This window comes from Rattus rattus, chromosome 10 (genome assembly GCF_011064425.1).
Source record: "Rattus rattus isolate New Zealand chromosome 10, Rrattus_CSIRO_v1, whole genome shotgun sequence".
NCBI classification, from domain to species: Eukaryota; Metazoa; Chordata; class Mammalia; order Rodentia; family Muridae; genus Rattus; species Rattus rattus.
In genome coordinates, this window is record NC_046163.1 from 14043183 (window position 1) to 14061054 (window position 17872).

General features: G+C 48.6%; 1 protein-coding gene across 1 annotated transcript in view; it reads left to right on the top strand.

The window, feature by feature from the left end:
* The window catches only part of Ccdc93 (coiled-coil domain containing 93), a 69666-nt gene that overhangs the window by 17695 nt on the left and 34099 nt on the right, over positions 1-17872 (top strand). The window contains exons 6-11 of the mRNA XM_032914806.1: positions 312-368; positions 7943-8043; positions 12495-12531; positions 12965-13057; positions 13305-13355; positions 14180-14266. Of these exons, the coding sequence (XP_032770697.1) occupies positions 312-368; positions 7943-8043; positions 12495-12531; positions 12965-13057; positions 13305-13355; positions 14180-14266 (426 nt within the window). The remainder of the gene's footprint in view (positions 1-311; positions 369-7942; positions 8044-12494; positions 12532-12964; positions 13058-13304; positions 13356-14179; positions 14267-17872) is intronic.

Consider the following 17872-nt stretch of genomic DNA (forward strand, 5'->3'; position numbering starts at 1 on the left):
GGTCCCTAGGGTTCCCAGGCTAGCCAGTTTTGCTTACTTGGTTAGCTTCAGGACAGTGAGAGACTGTCTCCAGCTGACGGCACCCAAGAAAGAACAAGTTTGGTTGTTTTCTTGCCTCCACATGCACGAACACACGTATGGACCTGCACATACATGAACATACACATACCTATCCACAAATTTTTACAAAGCTCACTGGACCTCTTTATGCACAGCAGCGAGGAACAACTGTTTGACAAGGGAGACTTGTATGTGCAGCTGATTTCTGTCCTCAGCAGAGTTGGTTGAGTTTCCTGGGCTCTGTCTTGCAGGATGATGACTTCATAAAGAGAAAAGACAAGGCCATCCAGACCGTCGTTGACCTCTCGGTAAGTCCTTGCCCCTGCGCCTCTGCCCCTCACTGCATAGCCTTCAAACATCCCCTATAGAAGTCACCCGTCCCCCAGAGGCTGGCAGCCAAGTATGTATGCCTGGTTTACACACTCAGCACAGGACACAGGAGCCGCTGCTGTGTCCCAAGTCCTTAGTTCCAGTTTTAAGGGAGAACAATCAGAACGCAAAGTGCTGTCCCGTTCTTACACCGGTGGCAGAGCAACGGCACAGCTCGAAAGAATGAAGAACTGTATGTAGATGGCAAAGGCAACTCACTGCCCCGCCCCCTCCCCACGATGGCTCTCGGAAGACAGAGTGGCTTTGAGCTTATTCAGGAAGGCCACCATGCATGGTGCATTCTGGTCACTGGAGTCAGTACACATGAGCCATTTCCTCAGTGGGGTGGGCAGCTTTGTTAAGATGCTTCCGGCTAGAGCCAGGAGACTGCAGCTGCTGGCCTCGAGCTGAAGAGAATAAGGAAGGCGTCTATGCCTGGTGCACAATCTCTGTCTTCTAGAAGCAGCGTATGGCGCACTCTGCCTCTCGTTTATGACCTCATTGTGTCTTAGCGAGTCTAAGGGTCTACTCAATTGCATTTTCAAGGACTCGGCCACAGATGAGAGGACAGGCCTGGTCGCTAGGCCTCACCCTTCACCTTGTTTAAGACGGCGTATTTCAGTTATTTCTTGGCTGTGTACAGCAGGCCCGAGAGTTTCTGGTGATTCTCATGTCTGCACTGCCGGTCTCTGTAGCAGTGCTAAGATTAAAGATGCTCAAATTATACATCTGGGTTTTTTTAACGTAGCTCCTAGGGTTGTAAATTGGGGTCCTTATGCTTCCGTGGTAAGTGCCTTTATCCACAGGGTCCTTACTACAGCTGACTACTTATTTTGGTGTTTAAATTAGCGCTTGTTAAATAACAAGTCACCCAGCTTAAATATCAACTGTGTGCTTAACACAGACAACAGGGTTGCTGTAAGATTAGAAGCTGAATTTGCCTGGCTCATATGGCTTTGTGAGTTCCCTCAGGAATCTCTTCAGAACAGTAATTCTGGACTTGAGTTTGTGTTGTCCCACAGTGATGACACTGAATAGAGCAGGTCACTTGACGGTAGCAGACGTGAGGAACTCAAGCGCAACAGCCTGTACCCTCCCTTTTCTCCTTTGTACATCAGCTCTGAAGTGGGAAGTGAGAGAAAAACCTTTAGAGTTGCGTTTTTGAGATGAAGTTTCACTGTGTAACCTTCGAATACCTTGAAATTGTGGTAGTCCTCCTGCCTCAACCTCCCAAGGGCCAGGACTACAGTGCACCATCATACCCAGTTCAGCTACCAGTTTGGTACAGACTCACCGGAAAGACAGACGGGACAAGGTTGGGGCTGTGTCTGGAGAAACTTACACAAACAAATGCTGTCTGTTGTCTCAGCGTCTCTTGTCACTTAAAATCCAGGGGCTTCGCTTGGTTTGCCGTTTTATTAATGTGAAATATTCGAAAGGAAGGAAAGTGGTTGTAAGTTTCAGTTGTCTGCTTTGGGGCTGGAGTGTGGCACTTGGTGTAAGCCCCCGTGGAGCCCTGGTGGGTAGGAAGCAGATTTATCCACAGCTCCTAGACTGAAGAAGGTCCGTTAAAGATGCCGCAATGGTCAGCTTTGATTGTCAATCTGATGCAATCTAGAGTCACCTAGAAGACAGTCTCAATGAGGGATTGTCAGGAACAGGTTGGCCTACAGGGGATTGTCTTATTTATTAACTGATGTGGGAAGATGCAGCCCACTGTGGGCAGCACTGTTCTCTGGAAAGGTCTCTGGCTGAGTAAGAGGGGAGAAAATGAGCTGAGCAGAAGCAAGCGAGGTGCGTCACTCATTTCTCTCTGCTCGCCCGTCGAAAGGGATATGGTCAGCTGTCTCATGCCTGCTGTGACTTCCTGCATGGTGGACCAGAATCCAGAACAGTGAGCTAAGTGCCTTTTGTCAGAGCGTTGGAAGTTAGACCGGTTGTGCTAGGCTGTGGGAACGAGTGACTTAAGGTCAGTGGAGGCAGCTTCCCCCTGAGCAGGGGCCAGTGTGGCCCACTGGGCCTTGGAGTGCAGAGCACCATGTTGGTAGCAGTGCTTTACTTTTATGGATTTCAATAAAGAAGTTGTCCCTGGCAATTGTGAGGGCAGTCATCAGAGGTTTGACACTTTGGTGGTAAGTAGTGTTCTCCCTGCCGTGCCGTTTTGGGTGTGGACTCAGGAATCACTATGACAGGTGAAAGCAATTGTAAGGCCACCAGGCACACAGGGGTTCTTTGTGTTAGGTTCACCTTAACTTTTTAATGTTGCTCATGTGTTCTTTTTCACTTGCCAAGGCAAAGTGTCAGAACCCACAAGGAGAACTGACGAGAGTGAGGGAGAATGTATTTGAAAAGTCAATGTCATTCCATCGCTGTCACTTAATACTTTGGTAGCTATGAACAAGTTGTTTAAACCCAGGACCAGTGAGATGGGTCTGTGGATCAAGACGATTTCTAAACTAATAACCTGAATTTGGTTCTCACTGCCGAATCCACATGATAGAAGGAGAGGCTGACTCCCACAGGCTGCCCTCTGACCTCTGCCTGGGTACCATGGAGTATGTGTGCGTCTTCTCCCAGACGTACATGGAGGAGAAATAGTGTAATAAAAATCTAAGCTCTGCGGGTCTTATCTATAAGCAGAAAGAAGGATGAGAGGCAGTACACTGGGAGTAGCCAGTGCAGGCCTGTGCTCAAGCAAGACGTGCGGCTGGGAGATGACTCCATGGGGCAAGCCACATAAGCATAGGGACCTGGGTTTGAGTCCTGCAACACACTTGACCTTGTGATCTAGTTCCAGGAACAGCATCCAGGATCCCTGGAGGATGCTGGCAGCCATACTAGCCAAATCTGTGAAGTTTGGTAACAGTGAGAGACCCTGCCTCAAAACCTCCCACAAGTAGTCCTCTGACCTCCACACCCAGGCTGTGGCATGCACCTGCATGTGGATATATGTAGGCACATACACACATACTAAATACGCAAATAAGTAAATAAAACATAAGCTTTCTTTTAAAGAAAACAAAACAAGGTAGAAATCAACTGAGGAGGGCACCTACAGCATCCCTCGACTCCACACCTCATGTGCGCCCCCAAACAAACGTGTGTACCGAAAGAAAATAAGTTAACTACATAATAACCATCTGAAGTACTTGAAGTTTTGATTTCTTTCTTGTGTGTACACATGTGCACACGCGTCTGCGTGCCGTAGTGTTGCTGCTGCCATGTGGGTCTCAGGTTAATCCTGAGGTTCAGCAGGAAGCAGTCTTACCCACTGAGCCATGTGGCTGGCCCCTGTGACTTCAAAAGGGAACATAGCCATGTGTCAAACATAGCACTGTTCATCTCAGACTTGCAATTGACACAGTCATGCTAACAAGGAGCGAGACACTGGGCGTATCCCATAAAATGGTGGTCCGAGGCCTGCTGATGGAAGCTGCCCATCACAGATGCATCAGTGGCAGAAATGGGGTAAGATGCCCATTGTTCTGAAGAGAGACTTAGGGGGGCTCGGTACAGCTGGCTTGAAGTAGCTGGTGTTAGGTCTCAAGCTACCCATATCTCAGCTACAGATGGTACCATGAGTCATGTGAGAGGGCCAGCTAGAGGGGCGGCCCATGGGTGCTAGAGTGACCAGCACATGCAAGTAAGTCCAAAAGCCAAGACTTCCAGAGCGTAATGCTGCCATAGGCTAATGCTATCCAAATCCTGAGGTAGGTTAATGCCACCTTAGGTGAAGGCTACCCTGGGCTAATGCTACCTTAGGCTAAGGCTATCCTAGGCTAATGCCACCTTAGGCTAAGGCTATCCTAGGCTAATGCCACCTTAGGCTAAGGCTATCCTAGGCTAATGCCACCTTAGGCTAAGGCTATCTTAGGCCCAATACTATATCCTAGGATCTTGGACAAATTATTTATTTAGTTGGGAGAGGAGGGTTGTTTTGTTTTTTACTGAAACAGGTTCATGTACCTCCAATTGCCTTTGACTCTGAGGATGAAGGATAACTCTGAGCTTCTAATCCTCTTCCTCTACCTCAGGAGAGCTCAGTAACAGCCATGTTCTGCCACACCCCATTTATGCGGTCTGAGGATGGAAGCCTCATGAGTGCTAGGCTAGCGCTCCATCAGCTGAGCCGCACCCCCAGCCCTGCTTCTTAGCATTACACTGGGAACCACAGCGTGTGCCCTGCCTGTGCCTCTGCCCGAGTGGCTTCAGAGTGCCAGAGCTGGGATGCCTATGAAGCCACACTTGAAGCGTTCACAGAGCCAGCCTGCCGCTGCTGTGCAGAGTGAGCGCTCACTCCCCTTCGCTCTGCCTTTCCTCACACTATTGTTTTGAAGTCTTTTCTTAGAAGAATCCAACTTCCTACCTTGAGTGACTGACTCTTTGGTCACTGACTGAGGAGAATAGTAGTTAAGTGCTATTATGCAGTGTTCTCGTAATGGGAGAGCTTGGTGGGAATTAAATTACACGCAGCCCCAAGGTCAGGGGCTCCTCCCCTTTTCATGTCTGTAAGTCTGGCTCGTGTCATTTATAGTTTGCTGTCTGTATAGGCAATGGGAGTGAACTAGGGGATGTCCATGGTCGGACTCTATGAGAGCAGCCCTCAAACATCATGCCAGATAATACTCTGTGCAAACCGTGAGATGGGCAAGTGAGATGGCTCAGTGGGAGAGGGGGCTTGCTGCCAAACCCGAGAGAACCGACTCCCACGAGTTCACCTCTGACCTCTATATGCACAAGTGTGATCACACATACAATAAATATATGTTTAAAAATCAAGATCATTTGTGTGTCACTGGTACATGAAACTTTGCATAAAGAAAAGTAAACTGAGGTTTGGGAAGCTGGGTTATCTCCAGGGGCAGATCCTAACTGGAGTAACGTACTACTGTTTGCTTGTCACAGCAGGGTCGGCCAGGGACAGCATGTGCTGTCACAGTATCCCCTGGTCCACATACAGAGCCATCCTGCAGTCATGAAGGACATTTATTGGGGGCGAAATGACAAATCAGGCCATCAGCCATTTTGGATGATTGGACATGTAGTATTGCATGTGACATATTTTGTTCAAGATAGATACGTCACACATGTATACATGTATACATGTATGTATACATGTATGTGCACATTCAACCAAAATGTGTGCCATGTAAAATAGATACATATTTACTATATGTCGTGTTGTGTGTTGATAACATACAATAGCCGGCATGCACCTGTAGTCCTACCTGCTCTGCAGGCTGAGGCAAGAGGATCTCTTGAGGCTTGAGACAAGGAGTTCATTGAAGGCTAGCATGACGCTGTCTTAAAAGACGGGGAACAAACTCTGATAATTTTTAAGGTCAGCAAAAGGGTGCAGAGCATTTAAGTTTTCTTAAGCTTTTCGACACTGAAGCTTTGGGGCACGTTTATTTCTGTTACTGTGACAAAATCCGCCAACAAAAAGCAACTTAGACAGGAAAGCGTTTATTTTGCTTTACAGTTCTGTGGGGATAGATTCCATCATGGTGGGGAAGACCTGGCAGCCAGGAAGCAGAACTCGTGCTTGTCCTCCACACACGGGAAGCAGAGAGAGCAGGAATCGGGAGCCAGGCACAAAGCCATCCCAAGTCACATGCTCCTTCCCTCAAGGCTGCGCCTCCTGAAGGTTCCATAGCCTTCCCAGACAGCAGCACCAGCCGGGACCAAGCCTGCGGGGACAGTTTACATTCACAACATCTACATTGCTTTCCAGTGTGAGACTCTGAAAGAACTGGGGTCTCCTTCACTGTGTGCACAGACCTAGGACGATTGGTTATCACACGTGTCTGATCGTAAGCTGGTCTGTGGGAAGATCAGCCGCATAATAGCTGTGTGAGTGACAGGCTGCGTTCCATTCAGAAGGCCGGAGGAGATTCACACCTTACTTCATTACAAAGCCAGACAGCGTCATAAAGAGAAAGTTGGTGGTTCTAATAAAAACAAAGAATTTGCATAAGGAACTGAACAGGCTGGTGCTGGAATGCGAATAGGCAGGAGGTGTGATCGCGACGAGAAGCATGAGAAGCACTGAGAGGCAGGTCACTGGAGTAGTCAGAAGTGTAGACGCCCGGTGGGTAGACCGGGGTGCTTGTTTTCCATTTGCAAAAGTATGGCCTCCTACCTTTGACCACACCAAAGGTACTTTTATGGCTACACATAAACTATAATGTGAACATATATTCTTATTACGATAACATAATAAGGTGTTTTGTTCCGTGTCTGCTTCTTTTTACCCATCCTTGCTTAAGTCGGCTCCCTGTGTTAGTTTGCTTTGTGTTGTTACAATAAAACACCCTAACAAAGGCAGGAGAGGGTTTATTAAGGTTGCCGTTCCAGGTTGATCATTATAGGGAGGTCAAGGCAGGAACTGAAAACAGCTGGTGGCAGCCACGTTTGGAGCAGAGGGAGTGGCGCATGCGTGCTTAGCTCCCAGCCAGCCTCCTCTGCTCATGAAATGGTGCTGTTCCTCATGGTTGTGAGCACAGGTTCTGATCCAGACAGTCCTTTCTTGAGAATCTCTACCCAGGTGATTCTAGGTTGTGTCACACCGACAATTAAAACTAACGGTTACAGTATAGAATGTGGAATTAAAGGACCATATTGTTAAAATGACCGTAGGACCCATGTACAAAGCTGGAAGTGGTCCCAGCACTCTGGAGCTGAGGCAGGATCAGAGGTTCAAGGCCATCATCAGCTGCAGGAGAAGGGAGGGAGGGAGGGAGGGAGGGAGGGAGGGAGGGAAAGAAGAAAGAGGAGGGAAACACACACACACACACACACACACACACACACACACACACACACACACACAAGCCATAGGCCAGTCCTGGCCGTGAGCTTCTGCCCTGGCCGTGGGATTGCTTCCCTTTCCTGGTACATGAGCTTGTGGTGTTCAGCTCCTTGCAGGTGGTAGAGGCAGCCCCAGCATGGCCTCCCATCCGCGTTTGTCTAAACCTCGGGCTCTAGATTCCTGTCTGTTAGGCTGACAAAAGACAAACAACAACAAAACAAATGAGGGGAGTAGGGGTTATTTGGGTTGAACTTCGAGGCTACAGTCTATTGCTGCGAGGCACTCGGGCAGGAACTGAAGGCTGGCACCACAGTAAGAGCGGAGAGAATGCGCACACAGGCGTGTCGCACGGTGCCCTGCTGGCTGCCCCTTCTCCCTCACAGTCCAGGCCCCATCCCCAGGGGATGTTCCCACTCACTCTCAGGCTCAGTCTTCTCGTCGATTAAGGCCATCAGGACAATCCCCCCAGACATGTGCAACAGCCAGCCTGATCTAGACTCTTCCCAGGTGGCCCTAGCTTGCCTTAAGTTGAAAATCAGAATGATCACACCCAGACTCTGTTCTGCAGCCCCCAACGTGAGCTAACTGGGTGGGTGCCACCATCCTGTAGTAAAGGTCTGCTCCCCTGAAAAGCCTGGAGGCGCCCAGCCACGGTCCAGGGGAGCCTCTCATGTTCACACTCTGCCTTTCTCGTCCCCTCAGGATGCTTACAAGCCCCGGCGAAAGTACAGACGGCAGCAGGGAGCAGATGAGCTACTGGACGAGGAGTCCCGGGTCCACTCCACGCTTCTGGAATATGGCAGGTACGGAGTGGGTACAATTTTATGACACCATTTCAAAGAACAGCTGAGGCTGGAGTGGTCGCTGAGACGGCTTGCCTTGCAGCACAAGGAACTGAGTCTAGTTCCTAGCACCACATAAAGAAGTCCAGAGTAGAGATGCACACTTGTTAACTCAGTGAGGAGGTGCAGACAGACAGATAGAAGCTGGGGCCAGACAGCCTAAACTAAGCCTATTGGGTAAGATCCAAGCCACTGGGAGTCACTGCCTCGCAAACCAAGGTGGACCCTGTCCTGAGGAAGAGGGTTGTTCTCTGGTTTCCACCTCCCTGTATACATACAGAAAAGAATATAGAAATAGCTATAGATAGAGAGTGATATATTTAGTTATATATAAATTTATAGAATATATCTATATCTAAATAAAGGCTTTTTGAGTTTTCAAATCAGCTCCTGGCCCTCTCCCATTCTCAGGGGTGCTTTTCCTTTCTTAATAAACTGTCTCTATTCCTAAAAGAAGGAAGGAAAGGAAAAACCAAAAGAAAGGAAGGAAGGAATGGAAGGAAAGAAAGAAGCAAGCAAACCAACAATTTATTACTAATTATTATTATTAATTACAATTGGACAGCTGCTGGAGTGGCGGGATATGCTGTTAGTCTGAGAGCAGGTGAATCGCAGTGAGTTTGAGGCCAGCCTGGTCTACAGAGTGAGAGCTCCAGGCTAGCCAAGGCTACATGGTGAGACCCTGTATCAAAAAAAGAAGGGGCAGGGGGTGGAGCAAGCAGGCTCCTGCCCGATGAGTTCACGGTTTGCAGCTGTGACCTAAGTTGTATCTCTGTGCCCACCTTTGCAGTTCTCAGGAAACGGGTGTTGCTGTGCATGGACTCTGACCTACCTGGGGAGTTGGTGCAGAGGCCAGGGCTCGAGTGCATTCTCTGGCCCTCTTTTTAAACAGTCAGTCCACAGAGCATGTGCAGCTGTCTCATTGTACCCTGCAGTAATCCTTCAGGGCAGAGATCGCTCTGACTAGAAAAATGAAGGCCTTAATAGTAAGCCTTAGTACTTCTTAAAATTATTCGTCCTGGAGAAAGAATTTTCCTTTATAGCCTCACTTCTTTAAAACCATGTGAGGGCAGGCTCCCCGTGGTCAACACTGGATATTAACCTTGCCCATGTCCTGCATTGTCTACCCAGGGTGACCGATCTCTTGATGTGAGTATGTGCCCTGTGCTTCCGACCCTTGTTGTGTGGCTGACACTAACTCTCTCTCATTAGCATCTCCCCGAGTGTCTCACGCGCCTGCCTCTGGGAAACAGGGAAAGAAGAGGAAATTAGTCGTAGCTAGTCAAGGAAAGGCAGTACTTTGTGTGTGTGTGTGTGTGTGTGTGAGAGAGAGAGAGAGAGAGAGAGAGAGAGAGAGAGAGAGAGAGAGAGAGAGAGAGAGAGAAAAGCTGTGTGCAAACCATAGGCTGTTTGTGTACAAGTCAGACAACTTACAGGGATCAGTTCTTTCTTTCTACCTTCATGTGGTCTCTAGGGATCGAACATCGAACTCAGGTCTTCGAGCTTGCATGACAAGCACCTTTACCCACTGAGCCATCTCACCTGCTTCTCGTGGTGTGGTGGCGTTTGCCTCTGTCTGTTTAATTGAGGTGATTCTCTGAGATTGTCTCTCTCACAGATGAAACTAGTGTGTTTCAAAAGCCACTGAGTTGCTTCTGGCCTTAAGCTAGATGGGCCACTCTCAGCTCATCTTTTGCTGCTGAGAACTTAATGTGTTTCCAATTCAGAGACCATTCATACCAGGGGCATTATTTTGAGAGGGGGCAGGGACTGTCCAAAATTAAAGTGCATAGCCCCTTGTTAAACATTGGAGAGGTGGCTCATCTGGTAAAAGTGCTTGATTTACCATCATGAGGACTGAAATTCAGTCCCCAGAACCCACAGTGCAAAGCTGCCTGTGATTGGCATTCGCTTGTAACTCCAGGGCCAAAAAGGCAAAAGCAGAAACATCCCTGGGGCTCACTGCAGCCAGCCTAGTCTAACGGGTGGGCTCTGGGCCAGTCCAAGACCATGTCTTAAAAATGAGGTGGTCACACACTCACACACACTCACAAATGATAACTGATGGTGATGAATCATGGGATTCAGTCACTCAGACTCCAGGCCATGACCTGCAGCCACAGACTTAAGTCACCCCAAACTCCAGTTCCAGTGTGGAAGCAGTTTCATGTCTTAAATCCGGGCACTTTTCTTATACACTGGTGGAAACAGTGGGTGGGCTCAGAATTACAGCACACTTAGAGAAGTTACAGCCAGAGGCCTTGGATGTCATCTCTTACCCTTTTGGTTGGTGGCAAAAAACATTTTTTAAATACTTTATTCTTGAATCAAATACAAGTTACTAAGGCCCTGGAACATGAATTTAGGTTGCCCAAAATAGCATATTCCCACATGGAAATGGTTTCCTGAAACTACAGAGCAAAAGGCTTTTTTTTTTTTTATTTTAAACTGCATCAGGTGGATGTGTTAACAAACCAAGGAGCCATGCTGTGGCCAGGGATGCCGCTGTCTGGTGATGTTAGCTGCTGGGTTAGTGGAAGCAGGGGGTATGCTGAGTTCTTTCCAAAAGTTGTATCAGATTCGAGGTGGGCAGTGAATGCCTATTAAGGGGGTTAAGGATATCACCAAGGTAGTTTGGATCTGGATCGTCAACATTCCAACCCTCCACAAACTCAAACTTCTGGGTCTACCGTGTAAAATGTTAATAATTCTGATGTGGCTTTTCCTGTTAACTTGTCAATACTGACTAATCTGCAGAGGCTGCAATAAGGTCCTTTATAGGATTGTGTGGAGACCCAAACTTTGAATTCCCTATACTTTGTCCCATGGCCCAGCAATGTCTGCAATGTCTTTTTTTTTTTTGTTGTTGTTGTTGTTGTTGTTCTTTTCCAGTTCTATTGCAAAGTTAGGCAATACTTATGACACCTTATTTTCTGTGTTTTCTTTCATTTGTATTTTGGTATTCAACAAACGTTAGAAACTCAAACTGTAGAATCTGCACCGTCCACCAGACGCATACAGACCCGTGCTCAGGCGATTGGGGGCCTGTGTGCGTGCCAGAGGGACAGGTCTTGGCTCTGTATGTGTGCACTTGGGTAAGCAGAAGCTTATGTTAGAGAGGAAGAAAGGAGAGAACTGGTTGGACTGTGTAAGGCTCTAGGCGGACAGTAGATGGAGCAAGAGCTGCTCTTATGACTGGGAGGCGGGAGCTTGCCCACCTGCTCAGGAGCCTCTTGCTAAAGTGAGGTTGGGCAGGGTGAAGAGCAGGAGGGGTGAAGCTGCAGGCCCTAGACCAGTGAGGGCCACACTCGATCCCACGGGCAAGGCGTGTCCTGAGCAGGGCAGAGCCAAACCCTAGCTCGGTTTTTCTCTTAAATGCTTGCATGCAACTTTATTGCAAACTAAGACCTCCCAGGCTGGTTGTTCCCGTTATATCTTTTGTTTTGGGTTGAGTCTTTTTTTGTGTGTGCTACTGTGTTTGCTTTAGAAAAAAAAGAAGCATAGTTTTTGTTTTAAGGCAGAAGATAAACTAACTTAAGCTGAAATGCATCTGTTGCATCGATGCGCCTTTAAATTTAAGCTCTCACAGACATGACTGACATCATATTTGCTTTATGGGTGAAAATAAAATATGGGTGTGACTTGAAGTCATTAAAGCAATATTAAAGTCCGCATTGGCCTTACATACATTGTCTGTTTGCACAGATGTTTTTAAGGTTTTTAGCTTGCAGTGTGGTTTTGATTTTTAGCTTGCAGTGTGGTTCTGAGATGCAATTCCTGATCCAAAGGGTAACGCTTGCCCTTGAGGACACTCTACTGTCTTAGCATTCCCTCGTATAGCATCTGAACAGCAGATACCATGACTGGCCACATTCAGAATCTGATAGATTATGTTTCTGGGGAAGGCACTATTTTCTCTAAGCACTGATTAGCCTAAATCCTTTTCATATTCTATGAAAAGCCTGAATGCTGGGGCTGGGGAGATGGCCAACATGGTGAAGTGCTTGCCACACAAGCCTGAGGGCCTGAGCTCCATCCCCCAACACCGTGTAAAAGCCACTTGTAAGGGCACGCACCTGTAATCCCAGTGTTGGGAGGCAGACGCAGGAGGATCCCTGGGGCTTGCTGGCCAGCCAGGCTAGCTAAATTGGTGAGCTCCTAGTTCCTTCAGAGATATTGTCTCAGAACAATTTGGGAAGTGACTGAGGAAGCTATCTAATGTTTGCCAGCCTCTACACTCACACACACACACACACACACACACACACACACGCACACACACACTCACATGCACACACACACACACACACACACACACACACACACACACACACCGGATCCAATACAAACGCACTTGTTGGAATTTACTGAGAGCTTTGAATAGTAATTAAATTCTTTCTCGTGGCTTACAGGAGACACGGCTTTAGTCGTCAGAGCAAGACAGAGAAGGTAAGACATACCTGGACCTGGACGGTGGCAGCCGCACAGGTGTAGGCAGGGTAACAGGTGCTGCTGATCAAGCACCAAGCCCTGGGCAGGCTAGGGCCTAGGAAGATACCGGCCACCTTTGTCCTCTGCCTGTCCGTCTCGGTGTCTCTAGCCTTCCACCTCTGCAGGCCAGGAACAAAAGCATCCCCGAGCCTCAGAGCAAGGAGGAGTGGAGCCCAGCTGACAGGTGGGGTGCTGTGTCACACAGGGCTCACCAGCCCTGACTGGCCTGCCTCAGAGGCCACAACTTGGCCTGGAGCCCCTAGTTTATCCATTCTCTTTTGGTTGGGCCCCAGATATGGTTTCTTTCACAGGCTACCTCTCCATAAGCCTGTCTTATTTCTGCGGAGTCTCCAACTCTGGTGCTCAGATGTTTTCTCATCTCCCCTTCCAGGCTGAGGACAAGAAAACAGCGCTTGCTGCAGGGCTCTCAGCTGCAGAGAAAACGGATGCTCACGAGGAAGAGGAGCTTCAGGCAGCTGAAGAGGTGTGTGGCACGCGGTGGCCCTGGCGGTTCCAGTTTGGGTCATTTGATGGGAGCTTTAGCTCACACCCACAGCGCTCTCACGCTGGCTTCCACTCACAGTTCCCTTGTTCTGAAATGTTCTGAGGCTCACCATTAGCCCTCATTAAACAGCAGCTCTGAGGTTTCACCACAGAGGCCCGGGCAGGCGCTTGCTTCAGTCTCCCCCGGTCGGTCAGAACCACTCATCCCCGTTCTCTTCCTCTTTCAGCAACGAATTCAGTCACTGATGACCAAGATGACCGCCATGGCAAGTGAGGAGGTGAGAACCGGTAGGGAAGGGGGTGGTGTAGTGGAGATGCAGGAATGGAGACTTGGCCCCACCCTGACCTGTTGTAGGGGCCTGAGGCAGGGGGACACCATCTTCAGAGCCCTCTGTCTTCAGCAGGGAGCTTGTTATAATGCCCCACACTGTCATCAGCGCCTTCTAAGAGGGAGAGTTTAAGGAACCTGTTGGGGCAGGATGAAGAGCAAGGGTCAGTCCTGCTTCTCTGTAACCATGGGAACCCCCTCTTCTTCTGAAACCCACTATCTAGGAGATGAAATCCTAAGTCGCCAGGGAGCCCTCTCATAGGTCAAGGCCTGCCCAGAAGCATTAACTATGTCTTTGGATGGGATCTTTTCTTCCAAGACCGGGAAAGACCTGTGAGAAAAAAAGAGATAGGTTAGGGCTTGTGGTCCCTTTGTATTTCTCATCTGTGAGCCTCCGCCCCCCAAACGTCTGGATATCGGGGTGGAGGTAAAGAAATCCTAGGGGTACCCTGGGCCTGAAGGGAAGCTTGGAGAGATACCCAGTGCATGAGGGGAAGTTGGCAGGGATACCCAAGGCCCAAGGCCAGAGGGGAAATTAGCACAGCTACTAAATGACTTGAGCTAGAACAGTGGTCCCAGGGTACCCAGGGGCCAAGGAAGCTAACAGAGGCAACGGAGTGACTCAGGGGCCAGGAGCTGCAGGGCGGCTTGTCTTGTGAGTGAGTCAGGGGGCAAGGCCAAGTGACTTTCCCGGGGCAGTGCTGTGTATCTTGTATTTAGACTCAGTTGTGTGATGGGCCTGTGTCCCTGAAAATACACCTCATGTGATTGCAGAGCCGTCTCACCGCAAGCTCCGTGGGCCAGATCGTGGGTCTCTGCTCTGCCGAGATCAAACAGATTGTGTCTGAGTACGCAGGGAAGGTATGTTACTGCCTGCCAGAGCCTGAGCCTCGGGTCACACCCACAGCTCTATCCTCGCATCCCAGCCCCTTCCCCTGTAGTCACTGAGACTAGTTGGAATTCTCCAGCCACATTTGTCAGAAGCACCGGCACCAGGCTTGCCCATGCACAGCCATCTACACTTGCCCATGAGCTAAATTAATCTGGTTCCCAGGTGCCCATTTTTTTTTTCTCCTATAAATATTAAGGGAAAAGTCTGTCTTGAAATAGCAGTCACATCTACCATGTCACCACCTGCAAGTCCAGACAGTCATCTTTCCTGCCTGTCAGGCCGCTTATAACTCAGGCGTGCTTTGGCAAATGGGCTGAGGTATGGTGCTTTTCCCCCTTTTAGGAGATAAACGCGCTAACTCAGCCAAGCCCAAGGCATACGTTTTGCTGGACATTTTATTATTAAAAAGTGTGCAGGGTGAACAAGAGCCTCGGCCACATTTCACTGTTGCTTTTCTCCCCATCCTAAGTAGAGGCCAGGGGACCTTGGGTATTTCAGAGATGTAGTGGTGACCATTTTAAATACCTTTAACTTTTTATTTATTATTGAGATGTTGGGGGGGGGTGGCAGATCATCACAGGACACAGGTTGATGTCAGACAACAACTTTATGGAATCGATTTTCTCTTTCTACCTTTATGGGTTGAACTCAGGTCAGCCTCCATTGCAAGCTCCTTCCCCCAGTGTGGCTGCACCTTGGCCTGGGCGAGAGATGAGTTATGAGGCTCTCTTGGTTTTTTTTCATTTGCAGGGCTGTGATAAAATGCCCCACAAGAGCAACTTCCGGGTGAAAGGGCTTCTTTGGCTAACAGTTCCGGCTAACAGTATAGGCCATCATTGCTGGGAGGTGGAGTCAGGAGGAATGTGAAGCAGCTGGTCCCTATGCAGTGAGGGCAGAGCTCAGTCAATTAGTGCGAGCATGCTCGTGATTGGCTCCCTCTGCCCAGGACCCCGCCCCTAAGATGTTGCCTGCATACTTTCACTATTCAACCCAGCTATGAAACTCTCTCACGGTCGCTCCCACAGGCTATCCTAATCTAGACAGGTCCTCACTAAGCCTCACTTCCAGGATGAGTCTAGATTGGTCTAGTTTGCATTTAGAACTGACGTCAGAAGGGTCTGTTTGCCCATCCCTCCTTCCTCGACTGTGCTCTGAGTAGTTCCACGCTGCCCTCTGCTCTTAGAGCTCTGTAGTGATTGTGAAGGCAGTGTGGTTGGGGAGCTGCTCTCCCCTAGGGCCTGAAGTGAGATCCCCAGGCATGGAGCCTCAGAGCAGGACAGTGAGTAGATGGGATGTCTAGGTGGGCTTCCTGGTTTCCCTGTCGTCCAAGTGTATGCTTCCACACATGGGTTTCTCTATCCAGCGTTCACGGACTCCAAAAGGTCTTGTCTTTCCGTGTATCACCTAGATAGGGGAACACTGGCCTGTCACCAGAGATTGTAGCAGGAGAGATTTTGCCTACTGTAAACATACAGTAAGCTCAAAAACTTGCAATTCGTAGTTGTGAACGGGAATGAAAATCACTGTCCCAGAAGTGTCCTGGTCTCCTGTCAGTCGTTCTGAGTGGCAAGGCTGTGAGTCTGTCCTAGACTGCCTATAATGAGCTTTAGTCAGCATTCTTCAACAGGAAGGAGAACTAGATGTGTTTCCACTCTGTGTGTGTATAGACTAATTGTGTGTCTCTTTCTGTGTATGTGTGTGTGTGTGTATATATATATATATATATATGTATTTGTGTGTGTATCTGTGTATGTATATTTATATACGTGTATGTATGTGTATTTGTGCGTATATCTGTGTGTCTATGTATTTATATGAGTGCATGTGTCTGTATATGCTTGTGTGTATATGTGTGCATGTGAGTCTGCATGTATGTTTGCGTGTATGTGTGTGTGTGCGTGTTCATGTGTGTGTGTGCTCGTGGGACCTGGTCCTCTCCTCCCACTCTGAATCAGGAGTTGAGCTTGGGATTCAAGCTTGGCTACAGGCATCTTCACCTCTCGAGCCCGTTCTCTGGCACTCAACTATATCTTTTATTGCGATTAATACTTTAACTAGATCTCATTGACTCTGCTGTATGGGTCTGTCCTGGCTTTTCCACTTGTATCCACTTACCGTACTACTGTTTGTTGAATAACATCTTTGTTTCACCGTGCCACACTTAAGCTTTCCTGTGCTTTTGTGTTTCCTGTCCAATCTGAAACACAAACTGACCTCTGCTTTCTTATCCTTCTGCTTGCTTCAGGTCCCATCAGGAAACCTTGCTGTTGCTGTGTTTGCGTCTTACTGTCTTGTTCTTGCCTCCAGCCAAAGACCGGTTGCATCAACCTGGACCCCACTCGTGGGTCGAATGGGGTTTATTGCTCTGTGATGAGGAAGGCCACACCTCCGTGGAGTTGCACAGTGGCTAGTTAAGAGGGCTTGGAAGGCTCAGCTCTGTGTTGGATGCTACCAGGAAGGACCTGTGACCTTGACTCAACATAGGCTCGCACACCACACCAGTTGCTTCTGTCTTCTTGTCTCGGCATCACGTGTCAGCCTGGAACTGGGCTCTGATGTCCTCTGAGGTTGGCGTTGCTGTTATCAGTTGTGTTAAGTGTAGCATCTCTCTACTCTAGTCAGAGATGAAGACACAGTGTCCAGGGAGACCCCGTTAGTGCCATTTAAGAAAAGCCCAAGCTAGACTGTTACCTCTATGCACTTTTCTTTAGTGAGGAGAAAGGACTAAAGCACTTTTGCAGGGTAAATGACTTTTTTTCAAGTATGGAATAAACTGAACAGTCTGCCTGAAGAAAGAGCTTGGAAAAAAGGCGCTGGGCTTTGGCATCTAAAAGTGAGGAAGAAATAAGGAAGTAACTGTCAGACTCGGCTTTCAGCTGTAAGGTTCGCAGGTTCCTCTGACAGCATATGCGACAGGTCGCCCATGTGTGTGGAAGGCCGTCTGTGAGATAGCTAACTCAATTGCTGTGGTCCCTGTAAGGCTGCAGATGTGGGGGGTGTGACAAAGCTTGTAATCCATGAGCATCCGGAGGCTCTGGGCTCCGTAGCCCCACCTCCCTGTTCCTACCTGACACTCTCAAAATGTTCTAGAAGGCCTCACCGAGCCTTTTCTGTTGATGTCTAATAACTTTCCCAGTATTTCAGTCTCTGCTTTAACAGAGAGGAGCCTCTAACTGTGATTTGCAGACAACATAACAGCTTGACTATCCAAATCTACTCTGACTCCACTAATCCTAGGGGCCTCTTAAGAAGCAGCCAGGCCAGGGCATGTGCAGGGTCCTAGGAGGAACAGGAAGGGGCAGCTCTAATGCTGTTGCTAAGTCACTACCTGCCATTTTGACACCTTGGTACTTAGCCAACTAAGTCAGCATTAGCTGATGATTTACTGGAAGTCCTGATGGGTCTTCTAGAGGATTCTGCAGGTCTGGAGGTGTAGGTGATCTCTGTCTTCTGGAAACAGAATCTGCATGCCTTCTCTTGTAGGTATTTTGTATACTTTTAATTCATGACGTGTGTGTGTGTGTGTGTGTGTGTGTGTGTGTGTGTGTGTGTGTGTGTGATGTGTGCACAGTGCA